This window comes from Clupea harengus, chromosome 10 (assembly GCF_900700415.2).
Source record: "Clupea harengus chromosome 10, Ch_v2.0.2, whole genome shotgun sequence".
NCBI classification, from domain to species: Eukaryota; Metazoa; Chordata; class Actinopteri; order Clupeiformes; family Clupeidae; genus Clupea; species Clupea harengus.
The window spans coordinates 15,490,751-15,512,631 of NC_045161.1; the positions used below are offsets into that span (position 1 = coordinate 15,490,751).

General features: G+C 44.6%; 1 protein-coding gene across 19 annotated transcripts in view; it reads right to left on the minus strand.

Moving 5' to 3' along the window:
• The window catches only part of kif1aa (kinesin family member 1Aa), a 60,088-nt gene extending 39,883 nt beyond the window's left edge, over positions 1–20,205 (minus strand). For 7 of the 19 annotated variants that reach the window (XM_031575554.2, XM_031575553.2, XM_042708877.1 and 4 more), the window contains exons 1-7: positions 19,824–20,193; positions 16,699–16,896; positions 4,152–4,225; positions 3,359–3,541; positions 2,378–2,443; positions 2,031–2,209; positions 264–375 (exon numbers count right to left, since the gene is read on the minus strand). In XM_031575554.2, the coding sequence (XP_031431414.1) occupies positions 264–375; positions 2,031–2,209; positions 2,378–2,443; positions 3,359–3,541; positions 4,152–4,225; positions 16,699–16,804 (720 nt within the window). In that variant the 5' untranslated portion in view covers positions 16,805–16,896; positions 19,824–20,193. Of the gene's footprint in view, positions 1–263; positions 376–2,030; positions 2,210–2,377; positions 2,444–3,358; positions 3,542–4,151; positions 4,226–16,698; positions 16,897–19,823 lie in introns of all 19 variants that reach the window. The other 12 variants (XM_031575544.2, XM_031575541.2, XM_031575547.2 and 9 more) reach the window with 10 other exon arrangements.
• Between the last annotated feature and the right edge of the window lie 1,676 nt (positions 20,206–21,881).

A 21,881-nucleotide genomic window follows, 5' to 3' on the forward strand; every position in this document is an offset into this window, starting at 1 on the left:
CTCCCTCCCCTCCACTGTGTTTACAAATGATGACCTCCCCAATGTCAAAGCACATTATATGCAACCAGCCACACGGAGAAGCCGAGAGAAGTCCGCACGGCACGTCTGGTGTCAAAGCGGCCCGCTAGCTGTCTCCCTGAAGGACCACCATTAGTCTGAGGAGTTCAGTGTGACTGAACGAGGCCAGCACATGTGGTGACAGGATACCTCCACCCCCACGCCCACCCCCACCACCCAGGCCCGGCTGTCACCCTTGGCAGTACCTTCTCGGAGGTGTTGTCGCTCTCGGAGTCATGTCGCTTCTGGGTGAAGATGATGTTGAAGACAGCGTGCGACCGGCTGCTTGTTTCGTTCATGTTGGTGGCCGCCACAGTCCTGCCAGGCAAACAGGATAGAGGAGGAGGGAGGAGAAGAGGGAGGGAGGGAGAGAGGGATGTGAAAGAGAGAAGTGAGGACAGGCAGCCAAATGATGACAAGGTGCTGACTGACATAAGAATACCCCAAACTCTGAGCCACCCAGAGCTGCACACTGAACCCTACGCCTCGCGTCGCTCAGGCTACATGCATCTAAAGCTAATGCACGCAATGTGTCGGCACTGTTTGGTCAACGCGTGTAGCACTGGGGGATTTTCTCAGCACCCAATTCATTTATTAGCATACATTAGCCTGTGCTGAAGGCAGCCCAAGGTGAAATGTGGAGCATAAGTCATCATAAACACCCTCCCTATGTGTGAACCAGTGCCTTGTTTACTGATGAAATATGGGAGCTAATTTTTCTCTCATTTTTCTAATTAGCACTCTGCAAATGAAGGATGATTTACAAGCAAGTAATTGAGTCACTCTTAACAGGCGAAATCAGCTGAACTCCAGCTCCATTAATTGTATGTGTAAGAAGAGGTTTTGTGTGGGATATGTAGGGGGGCATTAGGTGGGGGGAAGGTCCAATTTTCCTAATGCTCAAGGAAGTGAAACGTAAATTAGAGGCTGTCTCCTTGCACAACAACACCCATTTGGCAGCTACTCGGCTGCTTTGCCTGAGACTGGCTACTAAGGCGTAATTGCATGGTGGGTTGGGAGTGAGAATCTAATACGTGTAATCTAGTGGCAAGTAAAAGCAAATGGAAATCTGTGGTTACTCCAAGCTAATTTCTATGTTAGTCAATTAAGTCCCCCACAAGCCATGTTTAGGATCAATAGTACAGACAGAAAACATTGGTTTATCCACAAAATGACACCGTTAGGTACTCTGCTGTTTGCTTACATGAAAAGTGGCATATAGAACAATGGATTTCTGTAGTTAAGTTCAAAGTTCAGTTGACCAATCAAAGTTGAGTTGATCTACGTACATTTACATTGCTAATTGTTTGCATGGATATGGACACACATAAAACTCAGTTTCATAAAACTATCTAACCACAACTTACTTCTCAGAAGAACATTTCCTACATACTTGTGGCAGATTGATTTCTATTGCTGGCTCACCAGTACATAATTGTAAATGCATTTAGTTCAGTTAAACTGATGGCCAGATTGAATGTTGTCTGATTTATTTTCAAATAGGACAGCCAACAATGCCTATAATGTCCTAGTTGGCACCAGGGTTAGTTCCCTTTCGTGTTTGATGTCTTCGTCATCAAAATTCCATGACCAGTCAAGGCCATAAGGACAAAGGGAATGTTCGCCTGTCGATGCATCCATTCTAGTCCAAAGTTGCCAAACATGACACACAGGGCAGACAATCGGAGTGAATACATTCTGTAATTAATACAAACTTTCTGTATAGAAGCTGTCTCTTTCTATTCTGTTTTTAATCTGATGCCGGGCAGTAGACAACTCAATACGTGTCTGTTCCCAAGGCACCCTGACAACCGAATCCTAATTAAGGCTTAGGAATTCAACAGAGACCATTCTAGTGTCAATCACTTCTCTTAATGGCCGAGAAACTCTTCAAGGCAGTGAGAGGAGAAAGACAAATTACACATCCTCTCATGAAATGGGGGCCATTTTGAAGCAGTCTGCTTAATTCCTACCTAGCCTTGTTTCCCGAGTCCATCAGGTCCTGAATGTCGGTGTAGGAAATGACGGCCAATTTGGACAGGTCCTCCACATACGGGCCGAGAAGGGGGTGCTCTCTCACTCGCAGGTTGCCCTTGTTTTTGGGATTCAGCAGGTCACGCACACGCTCACAGTAGATCTCCATGTAGCTCACCTAGACAGGAAATGAGGACACAGTGTGTATCGTGGAACTACAGTGATGAGTGTTCATCTAATCTGAACATCCGAGTAATGAAGGTCTCAGTGGGGCCCACACGGCTCGTACATGTCTGCTTGGTTCACTCAGACAGACTGGGACTGTAAACGAGACGGGGACACTTACCTCCACGGAGTAGGACATGCTGTTGTCATTGTTGTCATTAATCTTGGTGAACAAGTCTTCGCACAGCTGGCGGGTGGCACACAGACCAGAGCAGCAGAGAGAGAGAGAGAGAGTGAGAGAGAGATGAAGGGGAAGACAGCAAGAAAAACAGAGACAGAAAGGTGATGGGATAGAGGGAAAAGAGGAGAAGGAGAGAGAGCCCTTTAGTGTTGTAACATCACCAGTTGACCATATCATGCAGACGATGCCTACCGGTATGTATATATATATATGACATATACGGCTTGCTGTTTGCCCTCCTGCCTTGTCCCTGTTATCCTCTTTGATTGAATACTGCCCACATTTCCTTTACTTACAAGGAAATCATTATAATGGCTTTCATTGCGACAAACAAGACAGACGACAGATAAGGAGGGCAAACACACGGCTGATTGGTTGTGTACATACAGAGCGTAGTGTCGTCGGTGAACAGACTCATCAGCATCACAGATAGGCCTAAGTGTGTGTCAGGGATGAGACACAGGTCTGGTGCTGAGGCTGTCTTGTGTGTGTGTGTGTGTGTGTGTGTGTGTGTCTATTTGTGTCAAAGGTCAGCGGTAAGAGGTTTTGTGGTCTCTGGTTTTAGTCAAAAGATACAATTAAATGTGTATTAAGTTATTGATGTTGTGTAAAGTAAATAAAAACACCCAGGTTTTAGGTCCAAATCTAAGGTGTAAGACTTGATTAGAGTGTAGACTGACAACTAAGAAGATAATAATCCTATTCATAATAGTACCCAATAATATGCAGTGCTGAACTGCATCTGAATTGGATGTTTTGTTTGGTAAATATATGTGTGTGTGTGTGCTCTGACTAGTCCAAAGTGTATTGCCTTTATGGTACTTCTCCCCTAGTGAGAGTGAACCCTATGTGCATAAGGCGCCTGTGCAGATACGTGTTGTATAAATAGGATATGTATGTATAGTCTCTGTGTGTCTGTACCAGAGGGATAATGCCTTGCTGGTCTTGCTGGTCTTGTCTCCCCATCATGGTGTAGGATTTGCCAGATCCCGTCTGCCCGTAGGCGAAGATGCAGACGTTGTAGCCCTCGAAGGCATGGAGCAGCATCTCCTCCCCGATATCTCTGAACACCTGCTTCTGGGACGCATAGTTGATGTCCTCCGGCTGCGCACGATACAAAAGCGAAAACCACATCACTACCCACAATGCACTGCGGCAGTGAATCATTCATTTTCATAAAATAATTAGACCACCACCTAAGGGTTTGATTTTGTGCCTGGTGTTCTGATCGTGTAGATGGCTGCTGTATGAAGGTCAGTGCTTCATATTATACGGTAACGAGCTGTGAGGAATTCATTTTCACACTAAGCATGACAACTCTTAATGGCACTAAGTTATGGCTAATCATCTGTCTATGAGATTAAAATATATGCTTACTTTACAGTCTATCGCTGAGCTAATGTGTTGATATTGATATTCACGTTTGTTCTTCAAATGGGTGTTTTGGCTAATGGGGTGTCCGATTCACACATATTTATTTTATAAATATATATTACATATATAAAATTGCAACATGTACTATTGATGGAATTTGTTGGCAGCTGACAAACATGATTAACACACATCTAGATGAGAAAAATCTTTACATAAATCATTCATACATTCAGATGCAGATCAGTGAGATGCGTTGTTCATGATGAACTAGTTTTGCACTGTATCTGATCTCAGGAACACACTGGATCCATGTCAGTGTGATTTCATTTTCCTCACTCACCGATGTGTGGGACCAGTAAGAGTAGTCAAATTTGAAACTCTTGGTCTCTTTGGGAGCTTTGGGATTGATGATTGCTGAAAGACAGAGACAAGACAACGGCAGAAGGGCTGGGGTTAGAAGATAAGTGCATAAAGAGGCTCCACACTGGAAAACGGATCCCTGATGGTCAGCAGCACGCACGCAGGCACGCACGCAGGCACGCACGCAGGCACGCACGCAGGCACGCACGCAGGCACGCACGCAGGCACGCACGCAGGCCACCAAGGGAAACCAGGAAGTGCTGAGTCACCCGCCTCCCTCCCAGAAACACTTTAGACAATTATGAACGGCAAGCAGCGGCAGCTTTGGACGGCCTGCTTGCGCAGTGAGTGGAGCCTGTCTCGGGGAAGTGAGAATTGGAGCAGGCACTGATTCAATTTATGATGGGAGGAGGCTGGCGAGTCACCCCGTAGGCCACGTCACCTGATTGAAATTAAACGCAGGAGGGGTGGGTCAGAGAGGTGAGCTCATTATCATGGCACTGAGCTAAGTGGTATTGATGACGCAGCCATGCAGACAGCATCCTCAGGACGAAAGCCTTTGGCTCATTGTTATTAAGTGCTGACAGAAGAGCTTTCATTACTGGCCTTTCCCATAAATTTACATTCTAATTAAATCACCCACATAAGCTAAATTACATGCACTCCACAGGAGCTGTAGGAGGGTTTGTTCATAACTTATCGGTAATACAGGAATGTCTGTCCCTTCGTAGAGAAAAAGCTAAATTAGATGACCTCACAGTCATCTATACAGTTCATCATGGAGCAGTAACAGTGACAGATATAACAAAACAACAACATATTCATATTGGGTTGAATAAGACACTGCAATTCTAATTGCCCCACCTAATAAAGACGCCTAAATTAATCTGAGCTAAATTAGGCGTGTGTATTTTCGTTCTCTGCATTTCGTTCCCCGGGTTTGGAAAGTCACCTCCCCGTAGGGCAGCGAGCGCTGCAGTGAGTGGAGTATAAATAAGTCAAAGCAGAGAGAGAGAGAGAGAGAGAGAGAGAGAGAGAAAGTGCAAACCTTGCACCCCTGACAAAAACATAGTGAGAGATGCTCCTCTGCATTTAACATTAACAAAACACAAAAAGATCTTAAAGATGAGTTTGTTGAGATATGGCTAGACAGCGAGACAAATCCTGAAGAGCACTGAGTAAGCCTCTCAATCTCCTGTCCTCAATGATACTCAAGGCTATCTAGAGCCACACTACTATGCCAAACAGGGACTCAAGTGAGCCAGTCTCTGGTAGACAATAGACCAAATTAGTCATAATTCCCCTTCTTTGACACATCAAGGAGATCTAGAACATTGTTGGTACTTTCTTCTTTGGCTGTCTCAGCTACTTATTTATTTCATATTTTGTCATCACATAATCTTGAAGGCACATATAAAGCACAGGCTTCCTTTCATCCACTCATGTTAATTGGCCTTCTTTGAAAGAGGAAGCAGACGAGTGACTCAAAAACCTGGCGACGGCATCACCGACGTGGCTGTAAAGACTCCTCCCTTCCTCCCCCCTCAACTCTGTGCTGGCACTCGCCCTTCCACTCCCTGCACGCCCGAGCGCCTCTGCTGTGACGTCAGCAGCCGACACTCATCCCATGGCACCCTCTCTCTCTCCCGCACTACCCACACAGCCGCTACAGATGCCCGCCCGGGGAAGGTGGCGGAGATGGAACAAGCAGACGGCCCCGCTTCTGGATGCCCGATACCGCCAGGAGAGGCACTTGCACTGACAGCACTCTCTGCTAATGGGGCCGAGTGGCCATTATGTATCGCATTAGTAACTGCGTTGCACTGCAGGCGTGCTGTGTTTACGACAGATACCATGCTGCTGCTGCATGTCACACTGAAAATCAATTGTGTGTAAGTTTGGACCGTTAAAACTCTAAGTATGAGTCACTGTTTGATTGCTGTTGCATCATGCTGTATATTTGGATGCTGCTGCAGTTCATTTCCTTAGAATCACTGATTGCATCACTTATGAGTATGAATCACCTATTAATGAACACATTTACCGCTAATGACTATCAGTGGTGCATTCTTGGTAGCATTGCAGGTCCCCATCATAACAACTCCTTGGGAGAAGTAAACGATGCATTGAATACGCGACTAATTGTTAATTAACACTCTCAACGGCAACTGACTTCAAACAGCAAGCTGTTTGTACACTGCCACTGTGGCTTGTGGTGGCCTGAAATGACTCCCTGCAAAAATCGTGTAAACACAGATTAGAGTTTTCAATTAAATCTTCTATTAGAAGAGAAAGGAACTAAACTCAGTCCTCAACACAATCTGAGAGCCCAGCTGGTGCTGGCAGCGCGTGATAAAGGAGTACGCTAATTTGGAGGGAGTGCAGCGTTCCATAGCGGGATTGGTCATCATGCCCTGAGGGAATGTCCAGCCGAGGAAGCTGAGGTTAATGGGACCGAGATGACAAGCGCTGACCGCGATATCTCTCTTTCTCCCTCTCTCTCTTTCTCTCTGTCTTCCTCCCTTTTGTGTTACACTTGCTGTTGAGAAGCTCAGCTTCAATCCAGTGAAGCCATGTCTATGCCCACAAAGAGTTGAAAAGAAGATGAAAAGGAGACAGGTGAGACAAGAAGACCTACTGTGGAAAAAGAGACGGTGAAAGGTAGTCACAGACGTAAAGAGAATCAGAGATGGCAAGAGGTTTGCGGGAGTAATATCTCGAATGTTGTGTAACACTGATCACGCAGCAACAGACTGAATCCAGTCACACAGAAACAGATCCACAGCACCATAAATTCACCCTTGAGATTTCACAGGAGCAGTCTCAAAACACAAATACAAATAGGTGTCCACAAACAGAGGCTTCAGGCTGTTATCCTCTCACTACTGTGAGACACGTTTTCATGCCCCGAAGAGGAGCGTTCGTTGGAGCAATCTGATCAATAGTGTGAAATTAGATCCATGCCCAGCCGAAGGTGCCTTTGGTTTCCCTGGGGACACATAATAAATGAACACTTCCTGTGCAGCTTTTCCCATGAAGCAGGTCAAGCAAACAAATCGACGGATTCCTGGTAAGAGATGGCTTAACGGTCTGCTCAAAACAGTGAAAAAACTTTAAACTTTAACATTCTTGGTAATAATTCCTAAAAATTCCTGTTTACTTTTGTAGGGATCACAATGATCAACTGCCCATCTGCCAGCTCATTGTAATTAGGTCATAAAACCAAAACACATGTAATTTATGTTACGCACAGCTCAATAAAACACCCCAAAACATTGCATTGATTATCACAATTTATTTTCTTTTCACTCAAATCATCCTTTTCGTAAAGGTCTTTGGCTGATAGGCCTACCCCTTAAAACATGTAGCTGGTTTTAGAGTGAGAAATTAGTCCAGTTTCACCTCCATGTCTTTATACACATAAACAGCCATGCCTCTAAAGCAGGTCAATAACTTCACAGGTATACCTACCAGATGTCACTCTCACACACACTGGCATATTAAACAAGATACTGTATCGGACACACACACACACACAGACACAGACACAGACACAGACACACACACACACACACACACACACACACACACACACACACACACACGCTGACTCTCAAACTGAGTGATATACCCCCGACCCCCCCAATATGACTAAGAGTGGGCAGGATCATCATGTTCCCACTCTCCCTGCTGATACCTCTCTCCTCTGGGGTTCCAGTTCGCTCTCTCCCCACCCCACCCTACCCCACCCCAGCCTCATCTCTGCCTGCGCTTGCTGTCACGACCCAGCCTGGTCTGCCCCGCCCCCTGCTATCAGTGCTCTCTCTTTCCACAGCTGGGTAGCAGAGTCTGCGCAGGTGCCCGCAGGTGTGCCGAATGAGGGCATGATGAGCTCCACAATAAGAAGGCCTTGGCGCAGTGTGCAGGAGGCTCCCTCTCCTCGACGCTTCGGTTATGTTTGTTTGTTTAGACATATGTACACCCATTAGACACCCGCTTGCACTACACTTTTATTTCTGACAATTATACTGACTTTTCTATTATACTTTAATAAATATCCTTTTATTATTATAACCTTGCGTGTGGAACTCCCGTTCATGTTCATGTTCATGTTCATGCAGAGAGCCGTGCATGTAACATTGCTCACTGACCAGAGCCTCACCAGAGCCTCTCCACTGTCCATCACAACAAACACAGGCTGCGAGGCTCACACGACCTGGCGGCATAACAATGAACAGTAAACAACTAGGCCAGTCAGTCAAGTCAGCCGTCTCTCAATGCACCGAACCACAACAGAACCGCCAAGGCTGGGAATACTCTGCTTCACGGAACGTCTTTCATGATGTTCAGGCCAACATGAATAAAAACACATATCCCTATCAATTAAAATACAATGCTACGTCTGTCTCATGTGATGAAAACACACTTCCAACTAACATGTGCTTGAGGAAAAAAAAGCAGAGACATATGTGCCAAGAGCCAGGTTTGATGAACCATGTAAGAAACGTCTGCAGTCCAAGTCAATCAGTCCCAGTGCTTACATCATCTGGTCATATGGACCGAGCCTTAAGCCCTCTGTGCATTAAACATCCAGCATTCAGAGAGCTGCCTTACATAACTCTGCTGCCTACAATGCCTCTCTATGTATGCGTGGCAACAACATCTCTCAACGTCTGCACTAACTATTGCCTATGGCCACCGTTAAGGCCAGACGTATATGGACAGTGCAGAGTCCTGTTGTCTGGTTTCTCACAGATAGAGAGAGAGACAGAGAGAGTGGGGGGAGACAAAAAGAGAGGGGGGGAGAGAGAGAAAGAGGGAGAGAGAGAGAGAGAGATGGAGGTAGAGAGAGTGGGAGAGAGAGAGAGAGGGAGAGAGAGGGAGGTAGAGAGAGAGGTAGAGAGTGGAGAGAGACAGAGAGAGGGTGGGGGAGAGAGAGGGGGGGAGAGAGAGAGGGAGAGGGGGGGGAAGAGACAGAAAGAGAGTGGAGAGAGACAGAGAGACAGAGAGAGAGAGAGAGAGCACACGTTGCTTTGAGTGCAGGGGGTGCTGAGAGGCAGTGTGGCAGTATAAGAATAGACCTGAGCTGCCCTAGGGAGTCCCTGCCATGTTTCGTAAGCACTGTCAGCAGCATGCTGCAAAAATGGTGTCTGTATGTGGGTGTGTGTGTGTGTGTGTGTGTGTTAGCTGCTGTGTGAATAGTCATGTGTGTTAATGTGTGTGCTTGTCAAATGTTTCATAACCACTGTCTGTCTAACTCAGTATGGTATATTGGCTTGTGTGCGTGTGCGTGTGTGTGTGTGTGTGTGTGTGTGTGTGTGTGTGTGTGTGTGTGTGTGTGTGTGTGTGTGTGTGTGTGTGTGTGTGCGCAGCACAATTCTTTACATTGTTATCGTCACATATGCTGTTATGAATAAAGAGCTAGTTATGGCTGCATTCACACAAATATGAATACACTCAGAACTCCTGAGATCGGAAACATTTAGCAATTCATTCCCGGCTGTGCAAACAATCTAAAATGCTGTTCTGCTCCATTAAAGACCTTGATTCATGATAAAACAATGCATGCTTGACAGCTGTTTGTGCTGCTCTGACCATTTGTCATCCACAAACAACAACAACCATTTTTTTATTCTCAGAGGACAGAAAATAAAATTCAGAATGTCAATCACAAATTAAATTGTGCATTTCTGTGAATTTGAAATGTGTCATATTTTCTACTATTTCCAGGAGTGTTAAAAAACATCCTGGTTCCTTTACAAAGGTTTTCAGATATCACTGTGTCAGAAGAACACTGTGGATGTGTTTGTGTTTAGAAATGTGTACATAATGTATACATAGGCATATTTCTTGTGTGTTGTGTACATCTTACCACCAGGCCTTACGATACAACACAGTCTGTCTTTTTTGACAGGATTGTTTAATAATGGGTGCCAGTTTCTTTGAATGCTACTTGCTTCTAATTCCAAATGAACAACATTGAATAAGCCACAGAGTCAATGTATTTAGGGATTAGAGTTTGAAGTAGGCTGCCCTATTTAACGCCATTACTTGAGAAATGTTTACAGGGCCAGAGTCAGGCTGCTGTTGCCAGAAACGTGAGAAGCCTAGATTCCGTCTTGCCTTTTCACGGCACCACAGGGCGCCCTCCGCACCCTCCTTCAGCCCTGGCCTGTTGCTAGGAGCCACATGAGTCACATGGCCTTCTCACCGCTCGTGGAAACTGTGATGGGTTGGGTGTACCCGCTGGCCAATCACGCTGGGCCTGGGACACCATCGGAGGCAGCGCCCGTGATGACTTCGTCTGAATTTTTAATGGCGCACAGCCGGGGTGTTTGGTTCCAGGCTCGACCCGGTATCCTGATTTTGTTTTATCATGCGGCAAACACACCTGTCTGTCCACAGGGGGGGGATGTCTCGAAAACTGGCCCGGAAAACAATCCAATTTCATCCAACCCACTTCACTGTCCCCGCTTCGCTCCACATCACTTCGGTGTCCTTCACTGTCCAGATTTCCTCTCTGTCCCTGCCTCTGTTATACTCTCTCTCTCTCTCTCTCTCTCGCACTCTCTCTCTCTCTCTCTCTCTCTCTCTCTCTCTAACTGAACCGTGATTCATACCTGCCCCACTAAAACAGTCATTGCATCAACATCGCGCTCATTGAAGCCACCAGACCCTGAGCTGACGGAGTTAATCAGGAGAACTATGCCTTTTAATCACCTTTAGTGCTCAGAGACTGAGCAACGTATGTCTGTGTGTGTGTGTGTGTGTGTGTGTGTGTGTGTGTGTGTGTGTGTGTGTATATGTGTGTGCGCATTTGTGTATCTATACATCAGCATATACAAACATGTGTTTATGTGTCTGTGTGTGTGTAAATTTGGGTGTTTAGCATGATTGTGTGTGTGTGTGTGTGTGTTTGTGTGTGTGTGTGTGTGTGTGTGTGTGTGTGTGTGTGTGTGTGTGTGTGTGTGTGTGTGTGTGTGTATGTGTGTGTGTATGTGTGTGTGTGTGTGTGTGTGTGTGTGTGTGTGTGAGAACACCACAGCAGACCCATGTGTCTACTCTCTCAGCAAGCTCTATTAACACTAAAGGTCAGCGGTCTTTTGTTCCACAGTCACTTTTACGATAGAACCTGTATTAATGCTGAGGTGCTGAGAGCCGTGATTGACGCCAGTTCCGCCACTGCCAGGGAAAAGTCAATTCCCAGTTTTAATGACAGAACATGACTCCAGACTGTTGAATAGGGGTGTGAAAATTGGTTTGGATTGGTTTTTTGTTTAATGCGTTGAATGATCATTATAAAACATGGCATGAGACTTTTGGCACATTTTTTGTGCTTTGGTTTTGTTTTTTAAAGCAACTACTCCCACGTGTGCCTCAAATAAAAATCATTTTCCATACAACCTTTTCTTTAGTGATTTTCACAATGTTTTTTTACAGTGACTTCATTTGTGAATGTGTGTTCCCTTTAGAGCCTTTTAATCATCTCTCCCAATATGGAGAGCTTTTATACAATATTTCATATCTCACTCCTATAATCAATATCTAATCGAATCCAATCCAATTGAAACAAATCGTTAGCTTATGAATTGTAATTGAATCAAATCAGGGCATCTGTGTCAATCGCCCTACTGCTGAAAGGCTTTTATTCACTCAAAGGGTTTGTTATCTCCCTCATTCATTATAATCTGAGAGAAAAATTAGTTAACCTTTTGGATTGTGAAGTGTCTCCAAATTGATGTCCTGTACCTGTCCCTGTGCAGGTTATAAACTCACTTTATTTTATGAAGTGTCTTCTACTGTATCTAATGTCTGTATGATGTCCTCTGCTCTGTCTGCACACTGTCCATTGTCTATAGTTCCTCTGTCCAGCAACATGTATGGTGTCTTATTAGTTTTACCAAGTGAAAATGGAGACTTCAGTTTTTTTGGTTCTCCATCAGCCCAATTCTTCTCCTCTCTCTCCCCTTAGTTGCAAGGCCTCTGGGGGCTTTCATGGTCAATCTGTCCCTTGGAAATGGGGCAGTGGAATTTGGGAGGGGAGGGGGGGGGGGGGGGGGGGCATAGTCGGGACTCAGCATGGGTGCAGCCCATGGAACAAAGACAGGCTGGAGGTGTGCCCGCTTCAGTGACAGAGAGCCTCTGTTGGGGCTCGTCCCACTCTCACGGCTATCTCACAGTCTGGCAGTCTATGGGGACCACCACCACAAACACACACACACTTGGGAACACCACACACACACACACACACACACACACACACACACACACACACACACACACACACACACACACACACACACTTTTTCTGCCAGAGGATGCTGATGATGTAAGGCAGTGTCATCCTTACTAAATACAGTTTGCTCAAAATACTGCCAACCCACCAACACCTTTCTTTTTTTTCTCAAGATGTTCATGGTGTAAGACATGTTGTCATCTTCAACCTAATCCGACTGATTACATTTACATTTACAGTTACATTACAAAACAGTCATCAAAACTACCATCACACCATATTTCCACACCACAAAATACTATACTACATCTAACCTAAGCAGACCACAGATATTTAACTAGACCTCACCAAGTACTACCTTTCTCCTTTAAACACAAACACACACACACACACACACACACACACAAACACATATCCACCTATTTCCCTTTCTGCCTAAAGAGGGGATCGTTTCTTTCCCAATCTTCCCCCTGCACCCTAATGAAGGGCTGGCAGTGTCAGCAGGGTGGATTATTCTTGCCTGGCATGTCACTCACTTAGCTCAATGCCATTCTTCTGGGCTTTGTGGGGGCGGCCATTGAGCCCCTCTCCGGCCGCTCTGCGACACAATGCAGTGGGGCCGGCTGCACAAAAGCCCCCGGCCGGTGTGCCTCCATCCCATGTCTCAGACTGCTAAAGCGCGGCCAGACATTTACACTCACAGTCCTAACACTCACTCTCTCAATAACTCACTCAGGCCCCACTCTGACCCTGTTCCACACCAATGCTGCCAGAACTTTCCTCATGACATCATCTTGTCTTTCTTTTACGAGAGATTTTTTTTTCCCCTGCCTGTCTGTGAGTTAGAGAGCACCCAAAAGGAGTTGCTGAGCCAGTGAGGCAGAGAAGGAATCCCTAAGAGACCCTGCAGATGTATAAGAGAGAAAGAGAGAGAGACAGAGAAATAGGGAGAGAGATGAAAATGAGAAATCAAAGGGATCTGTGTCTATGTCTGGGGGGTGAATAGATGTATGTCCTCATATGTTTGTGTGTGTTTTGGCAAACCACACACTCTAAATGCCCAAAGCATGTCTCTACATTTCTCTCCAGAGAAAGATATATGCAAATGTAAACTGCTGTTCAGCATAACTACTTCCCTATCTCTATCTCTTGTTAATGTATGGTCTATTTCCTGTTGAATTACTTAGCGTTTGGTACTTTGTAAGCCACAGAGCCACTCCTTTGTTCTGCTTTTTGTTCCTTTTAAATGACATCACTGAATAAGAGACTCGCAATGGTTTTGGGTACGGCCAGGCTCGCTGTCTTTGTAGGTAATCTGCCATTGTAAATTGATTTTGTGCATCACTAGGCCTCTTCTGCTTTCGACTGAACCATCAGTGTAGCAAGAGAGCACTGACCCTGTCTTAAGAAGGGCACATTTATTTATGGGCTCAATTTAGCTTCCTTGTTTGCCGTCTCCTGTATCCACCCTCCTCTTCGCTTCCACCTCACCTAAATCAATACTCAGAGAGCCTTGGCCTTTTTGTGTGGTACAGCTTAATATTTGTGACCACACCTGTGTCATGAGGGGGAATTCATCAGAGCTTGCATTTCCATGTTTCGATGGAGTTTTTTTCCTAGTAAAAGCATAGCATGACCGAACTAGACATAGACAACAATAATGCCTGGTTTGAAAAATCTGCTCATTAGCAGAAAGTTGCCGCAACAGCGTGTCTTTGTTGCAGCTCGTAGCTTGAGCACATTTCGCTGAGTCAGGGGTGGGTAGGTGTTGAGGTGTCTGTGTGTGTGTGTGTGTGTGGAGGCAGGGTAGGGTGGGGTGGTGGGATACCTCCCGACAAAAGGCCTCCAAGGACGTTTCAAAGTTAGCTGCAGCTTCTCAGCTCACTGAAGAGCCAAACACGTCAGTGTAGTTCGTCACGTCACCACAGACGACGACAATGACATCAATTCACTGGCTCTGGCACTGGCCACATCTTCCTGACGCTCGCTCTGCCGGTGAGAGTGAAGGCTGCCACGTGTCCAGTCACAGTGACACCGACCGCTCAGCAGTGATCCTAACTGAGCTGGCACCATAATGGGTAATGGATGACGGGTACATCTCATCTACGCCAGACACCTAATTTTGTCACCCAGCCTTGGGAGTAGTTTTTTATTGTTCAGGCTTCATTGCCTTTTCCCCATTACGGATTGTGTTAATGGAGCACTGGAGCTCTGTGATGCCCACCCAGGGAGCACTTTTCAGGCAGTGAGAGCCAAAGTGCACCAACCTCAATAACGCATTAGTTTCCTCACAAAAAAGGAAAACATTGACATTCACATGACCTGACAACTGTATGAGCACACAGTCACTCACTACATCCAGAGGCACTACTGCATGAGGGCACCTCATTCACGCATCGCAAACATATCATGGTCAAAAACAAAATCTCCCTGGATATGAGTGACTCCTGTGCTGCAGTAAAACTGTAGTAAAACAGTCAATACCCAGGAGAAACGACCAAATCTCATATAAAGCACAAGTCTTTGCTTTCTAACAGGTGAGAGTCCATACAGTAGACACTGCAAAGCAGCTCATCAGACCGCATACACCTGGGTGAAACGACAGTGTGTCAGTGGCCACTGATGTCCACAGAGACCCAATGAGAGACCATGAAGCCAGCAGAGGTTTACATTCTAAACAAGGAAGTGGCACCATTTAGCAGCCTTCCACAGGGTACCTTGTGACCCTTAACCACTCTCCCTTCCGGTACAGCCCATTCCCATTCAGAGCTCCAATGATGTACACCAGCCTTTCTTTTGTATTATTTTCAGAGTCAAGGGTCAGGTTACTACCACCATAATTAAGAGTCTCTTTGTGCTTCAAAAGACTGAAGATCACAAGGCAAGAAACCATTATTTGTTAGCATCCCTATTAACGTTATAAGGACAATGAGGCACTGGGAAGATAAACAAATATCACTAATAGTGCCTATTATGTCTTTAAGGAAAAGTAGCAAAAATGGCTTCCATGTTGTTATTTCTAGTCATCCACAAAGGGAGGGTGGAGAAGGAAAAGGAGGAGGAGGAGGAAGAGGGGGAGGAGGAGGCTAAATTAGGCCAAACGGTAAATATTTTACGAGGTTTCATCCATTATTGACCAATGGCATTGCCTTGCAGAGCAGACTGGAAATCAAATCTCTCCCCGAGTCCCTTCCTTGCCAAGTTCCTCTACGGTATTCTTGCCATCTTCCCTGGATTTCCTCACAGCCCCACAATAATACTGTCAGGTCTTCCAGCAGAACAGATCAACTCAAGAGTTAACATAAAGAAAAGTCAACCTTGACAAGTACAGTCAGAAGCTAAGACGTCAAGTCCAAATTCCACTTGTTTCACAGATGTCACAAAAAGGCTATCAAGTGAAAAAAAACACTATTTCGCTTCTAGTGAGTTCATTAAGCACATTCAAAATAATGAATCAATAATTATGGTTGTGTTTCACAGTAAAAAACAAAGTGAGTTAATCTATTCTGAATTTGCTAAGTTTGTTCAATAGTGCTCACAATAACATTGTAAGGTGCATACACACATAATAACTGCTTGGGACAAATGAGCGTCCTAGTTGCAATAGCTATTTCCCTTTCAAAGCATTTAATTATGCACAGTAAATGAATACAACAACGAAGCCGAACTGAACACTGAACAACTCTATTCACACAAAACGTCCTGACTCAATGACAGTGTGGCAACTACAGAGATAGAATTTCTATGTATTTCCATCCTTGTTGTCAGCTCTCCTCGTTATATCTGCTTTGTTCTAGTGAAAGCTACACAGTGGAGCAGCTTGTGAAGCAGATCAGACTGGCCTGTCTGTGGATTGCATTGCGGGTCAGTGCACCAGAGCCTCATAAAATTGTAACAAAATGGCTGCCTTCATGAAATCCACTTTTTTTATACATGGGTGGGTGCACTCACATGGTGTATCTTCCCAAAACATGCATATGTGTGAACCTAACGTAAAAACACTGATTCGTCCTAGGGAAGGTCCTGCATATGTGACTGCTCCTTAAAATGTCTCGATGAGTCAGCATTTTACCTTGAGAACATCTTAATAATACAAAAAGTGGGTTATATAATCTCATGTCCAGAGAAGCATCTCACAAAGCCAGACTTCTCAGTTAGGCAGGCAACATTGGACACATCTCTCCTCCAATGTAAATGAACCACATCAGGCCCATGAACATCAAAAGGCTGTGAAAAGTGTGAGCAAAGACAGAGAGAGAGAGAGAGAGAGAGAGAGAGGGTAGGTACTCACTGGTGGTGTTGCCAGACATCTGGATGATGCACTTGCTGTCCTTGCCCATCTCCCGTGAGTTGAAGGGGCGTACCCGCACCGCCACCTTCACTGAGGCCCCTGCCATGGCGCCTCCTGCCCCGCAGCCTCTGTGCCTGTGCTCTCTCTTTCACTATCTCTCACTCCCCGGCTTTCAGCAGCAAAGAAGGTTACCTGCACCTGCCACCGAAGAAAACAGGGTTAAAGGCCATTCTCATCATTATGACAACAATCCGTGTTATTAATGTTCTTTTTACTGAAGCAGTATGTTCTGCCACTTTGTTGCTGTAAATTGAAACAACTCTACCAACAATTTTCTTTTTCAGTCATTTTTTTTCTCCTCGTTTTTGTGAATGTGAAATTATACAAAAGCGACTGCATTTGTACGTGATGAGCGAGGACAAAAGGATCTGATTCCATTAGTCTTAAGATCCATTACACAAGGGGATATTGATTCTGAGAACCTGTTTCCACATCAATGAAAATTAAATTACCCACATTTAAGGCCAAAGAGCCTGCGGATGTAATTGTTCCCATTTCCATGGCAACCTATCACTGACATCACCATTAGAGTTCTAATGTACTGTATATACACATCATATTTTATTACACTACAGTGGGATGAAAATGTAAACCATGGCTGAACAGGTCAAAGGTCAACAAGACTGTCTCTATGGCTACAAGATCATTAGCCTCATGCAGGCAACTGGCTATTCTATTGGATTCTCATGCAGGCTTTCACTGCATCTCAAGAGTTAGGCAGTGCTTAATGGTAAGGATGGCACCACACTACATGGAGACAGACTTTCAGTATCAGACAAACTGAGCTGGAAATATATCACTAAATATTACATACTGCTGCTTCTATCACTCCATGGCTGGCACACCCTGTTGGAGGTGAGTGTGTTAGGGGTTTTCTACATAGCATGAAAAGAGCACGCCTGGTCAGCTCTAGTTATGGCGGACGGAGATACGGAGTCCGTCAGCAACAAAAGAAGTGCAGGCTCGGCTAAATGTCAGGCCGCTTGCTAGGATTACACTGGCCACATAACACACCGTACAGACAACGGCTAACTCAAACCAAGCCCCCTGAACTGTATTTCTGCTATCCAGAAACTACAGGAGGGTGATTCTGTCGCAGAAATAAAGTGAAAGACAGAGAGAGAAAAGAGAGAGAGGGAACTACCAAGCAACTAGCCTCATCAACTTTACAATCTAAAAATGACTCTCCTCTTAATTAATCTCACACTAGACAAACAATAATGTTGCTCTTGTATCACTTCTGTTCATTTTCCTCTACGTGAGAAGGGCTATTTACAGACACTAATGAATCATCAGTGGACAGGCCTCTGTCTGTGATGCAGTCGTGCTGTTGGATGGATATGATGCTGTGTCATTCTCTGGCTAAGCTAATCTTCCGCTCTCTGAAAGCACCACTTCACTTTTGGCAGAGGCAAATAGGCTCCATTTTGCGTTGACCACTCAGACTTGCTGGCATGTTTATTTTGCCAGAGGGGAAATCAATTGTCCCGACATTTGTCCACTTACTTAATACTTGCATCACCACAGAAATCACTCATAAAACTAACACACCAGTGTTTTGCTGCCTATGTAATATCAAAAGCTACTCTGTCACAAGACTGTGACAGAAATGTGTTTCTAGGTAAAGCTTCTCCGATACTGTATCCCTCACTGTGTTCCCAAATCATTATGGGAGAAAATGATGTTTCTCATTCTCCATGTATGTATGCACTATTAATGAAAATGAACACAGAAAAGGATGTCTCTGAATGCACAATGTGGATTGTGTCATTTGATGCGCAGTATCATACCATCAGCTAGGTCTAACTGTGTAGATTAAAAGGACCCATTCATGTCACTTGTACTTAACCAGCACCTTAAAATGAACATCTTAAATGTTCCAAAATCTTGTCCTTACCTGATCAGGACAAGTTATATTTCCATTTTAGTCAGCACTCTGTGTAGGATACTTTATTACAACATAAATTGGATACCACTAAGATAGGAAATAATAATTGTTGCTATAATTTCAAACGAGTTTATTTCCTACCCCACAATTTAAGTTGATGTATGAAGAGACAAATACATTTGCTATTGTGTGTGTGTGTGTGTGTGTGTGTGAGAGAGAGAGAGAGAATGAGAGAGAGCCTGTGCGTATATGTGTGGCGTACATCCGTATTTCCTCTCTGACTCACTATTGAAATTACGTGATATCCACGTTGCTATCTTTGTGAGAAGTAGTCTATACGCAAGCAGAGGAGCATTATCTTATTCATCTTCCGCCCAGTATCCCTGCCCATTCGCGCAAAGGACGATGTCACTATGGACATATGGATATTAACATTTCACCTCACGATCTAGATCTACGTCCACCTAGTGGAGGTTTTTCCCTTATGTATGTGTAGTTTCATGGTTTGGCCTACCATGAGTTATCTGGAAAGGCCGATGGTAAAGTATTCAGGATGCAAAGGTATCATCCACCATTTTGAAAAGTGACCGTGAGCTTACCGAGGCTACGCATAGTCTGACAAGTGGATAAGACCGTAAATAATTCATCATTACACTTGCCAGTCCATACTATTGAATGCTCAACGATATAACCTACTAATCGACTCATCTTCATATATTTCGTCAATTAAAAGTCAGACATACAGTTAGGAGCGTAGGTAACCTGTAATAAAAAATATATATGGATAACAATTCGCCTAAAAGGAAATTATTCCAAGAAATCATGTCAAACATTTGTGGAAATAATAACATAGGTGTGGCAAACGACAGAGTGTCGTTTCTGTGCATGACAATGCATTTCAACCGTTAAAAAGCCCCACCATACCTTAATACTTAATGGCAAAAGCCATTGTGGATCCGGCAGATGTTGCAATGCCCAGAAAAATCTTTGTTATCCACCCTGGCTGCCCCAGACATACTCTGGGATATTGACAGCACCTCAATAGCCGCACCCCAGCGTGATCCCACCCAGGCGATCCAACACCAAACAAATAGACACAAGCTCATTAAATCTTCATTAACCTCCGCACACAGTGCTAAAGAAGGCAGATAAAGGACGGAGGAAAGTAACGCCTTACCTTTAGCGCGAGAGACCCTCCGATTAGACTGTCTTTTTACAGTATGCCTGTAACTCCTCTGGTTTCCACGGTCTGCTGTGGTCCAGGTCAGCCTCTCCGTTTCACTCTCCTCCAGGAAGAGGATCCCCCCCTTTTCCCCTCTCCTTCGTAGCGGAACTCCAGGCAGAATCGGTCCTGGAGTGGTTAAACTTGCCTTGGGAGGCCTGGTGGTGATGGAGGGGGGCACAGGGTTGTTCAGGGATAACGGGGGCTTGAATGTGCCGTGGTCCAAAAGCCAAAATGGCTCTGATGTCTTCCTACGGCAAGGGATGCTGAGCTGGGCTGAGCCTGTGACATCATCACTGAGGGAGGCAGTAGCATCAATGCAGTAGCGAGCGGGGAGGGAGAGAGAGAGAGAGAGAGCGAAAGGAGGGGGAGGGCCTTGAGCACTGGGCACAGAAGGGCTGGGGGGAGAGAAGGGGGAAGAGAGACAGAGAGATTAGTATCCTACGGGAATTCGTCTCACACACAAAGAAGACACTGCCTATGTTTAACAAGAGCTTTAGAGAGGGCAAATATTAACTGAAATAACCCCACACAGAGGCAAGAGGAGATTCCAAAAGGACAGTCGTTTTCCAGAATGTTTCTGTGGATAAATTAATGAAATAAAAAAGAAAAAATGAAATAAATAATATTCGCTAGTGAATTATGCATTTGTAGGTCAAGCTGAGATAACACCGGAGAATACATTTTTTTTTAAACGTATATCCTCTGGCATGTGTCATGGTGACCATTTAGATGTCTATGTTTTGTATTTCTCATATACCATGCCTCTAATGCTTTCAATGACATAATTGGTCATTGCCTCTCTTTTCCTGTTGGATACGGAAATAGTAATACATATCCTATTTTTACCCTTTGCTGTGAGCTATCTGTCAGAGGGTTAGGGTCTCGCTAGAGGGATTATACCTAAATTCACATACTACAAGAGTAAATCTCTCTTTTTTTGGTGGCTCTATATTATATATTTCTCTCGCTCAGTTTTCTCCCTTCTTCCTATCTGACTTTTCTCTCTTGCCCCCCCCCATGTTCTACCCTCTGTAAATCCTACTGAAAGTCATCCCTTGTAATGCTCTCACAATGGTGGGATTCCAGTGTGACATTAACACTGTGCTCCCCATGTGACTCAGCAATTACTTGCATTTTCTTGAGGTAACCTCAAATGCACTCAAAAACAAAACATAACTATATTAAGACATTCTTTGGTGGTATGTGCACAATTGCTATATATATATATTTTTACATAAAACAATGCAATTACAGTTTTATTTGCAAAAATGGACTGATGGGTAGTAAAGCAGAAGGTGATGTGTGTTTTACTGCACAGCATTAAATAATACAATGAATGTAACATTTTTTAAATAGTGAAGATGCATTGTTTCTTACATGTTTTAAAGGTAAAACTGATGTCTTGTTACCAGGTAGAATATCGACATGTGCTGGGTTTGGTATGACTTAACACTTTTGGAGGGCACTTCACAACCATCCCCTCTATTAACCCACTTCACCGTAATGTGTGTTTTTTCTTTCATCAGTAAACAAACTAGCCGTGGAAATTAAAGATTATATGAGCATGATCATTATGTTTGAATATGCTTTTTTATGTGATCATGTCATCATAGCTAAGATGTCAACAAACTCATATTGCTCTGTGTAAATGCATTACCACTGGGGAAAAACAGGCTGGCAAAACAGCAGCGTGATAGGTAAAATGATGATGCACTATTTGTGTAGAATCTGGGTGAAGTCCATTGTTCGTTTGGCTTTTGCACAATGCAGGGGAGTGGATGAGGACCGTCTCTGTGGACGCTCTGGAAGGTACCATGGCAGGCAAAGGGGGGAGGAGGGGGAGGCTGGTCAGGTTACAGCCCTTGTGAAACACAATGCAATTGTGTTTTCTGACCTTGTTAGCATCACGGCTAGCACATATGCTCTACTGTACTGGATACGAATGGTGACTAATGATGCATCCCTTTTCTTCTCTGTCTTTTTATCATTCTCTCGCATACCCTCCATACT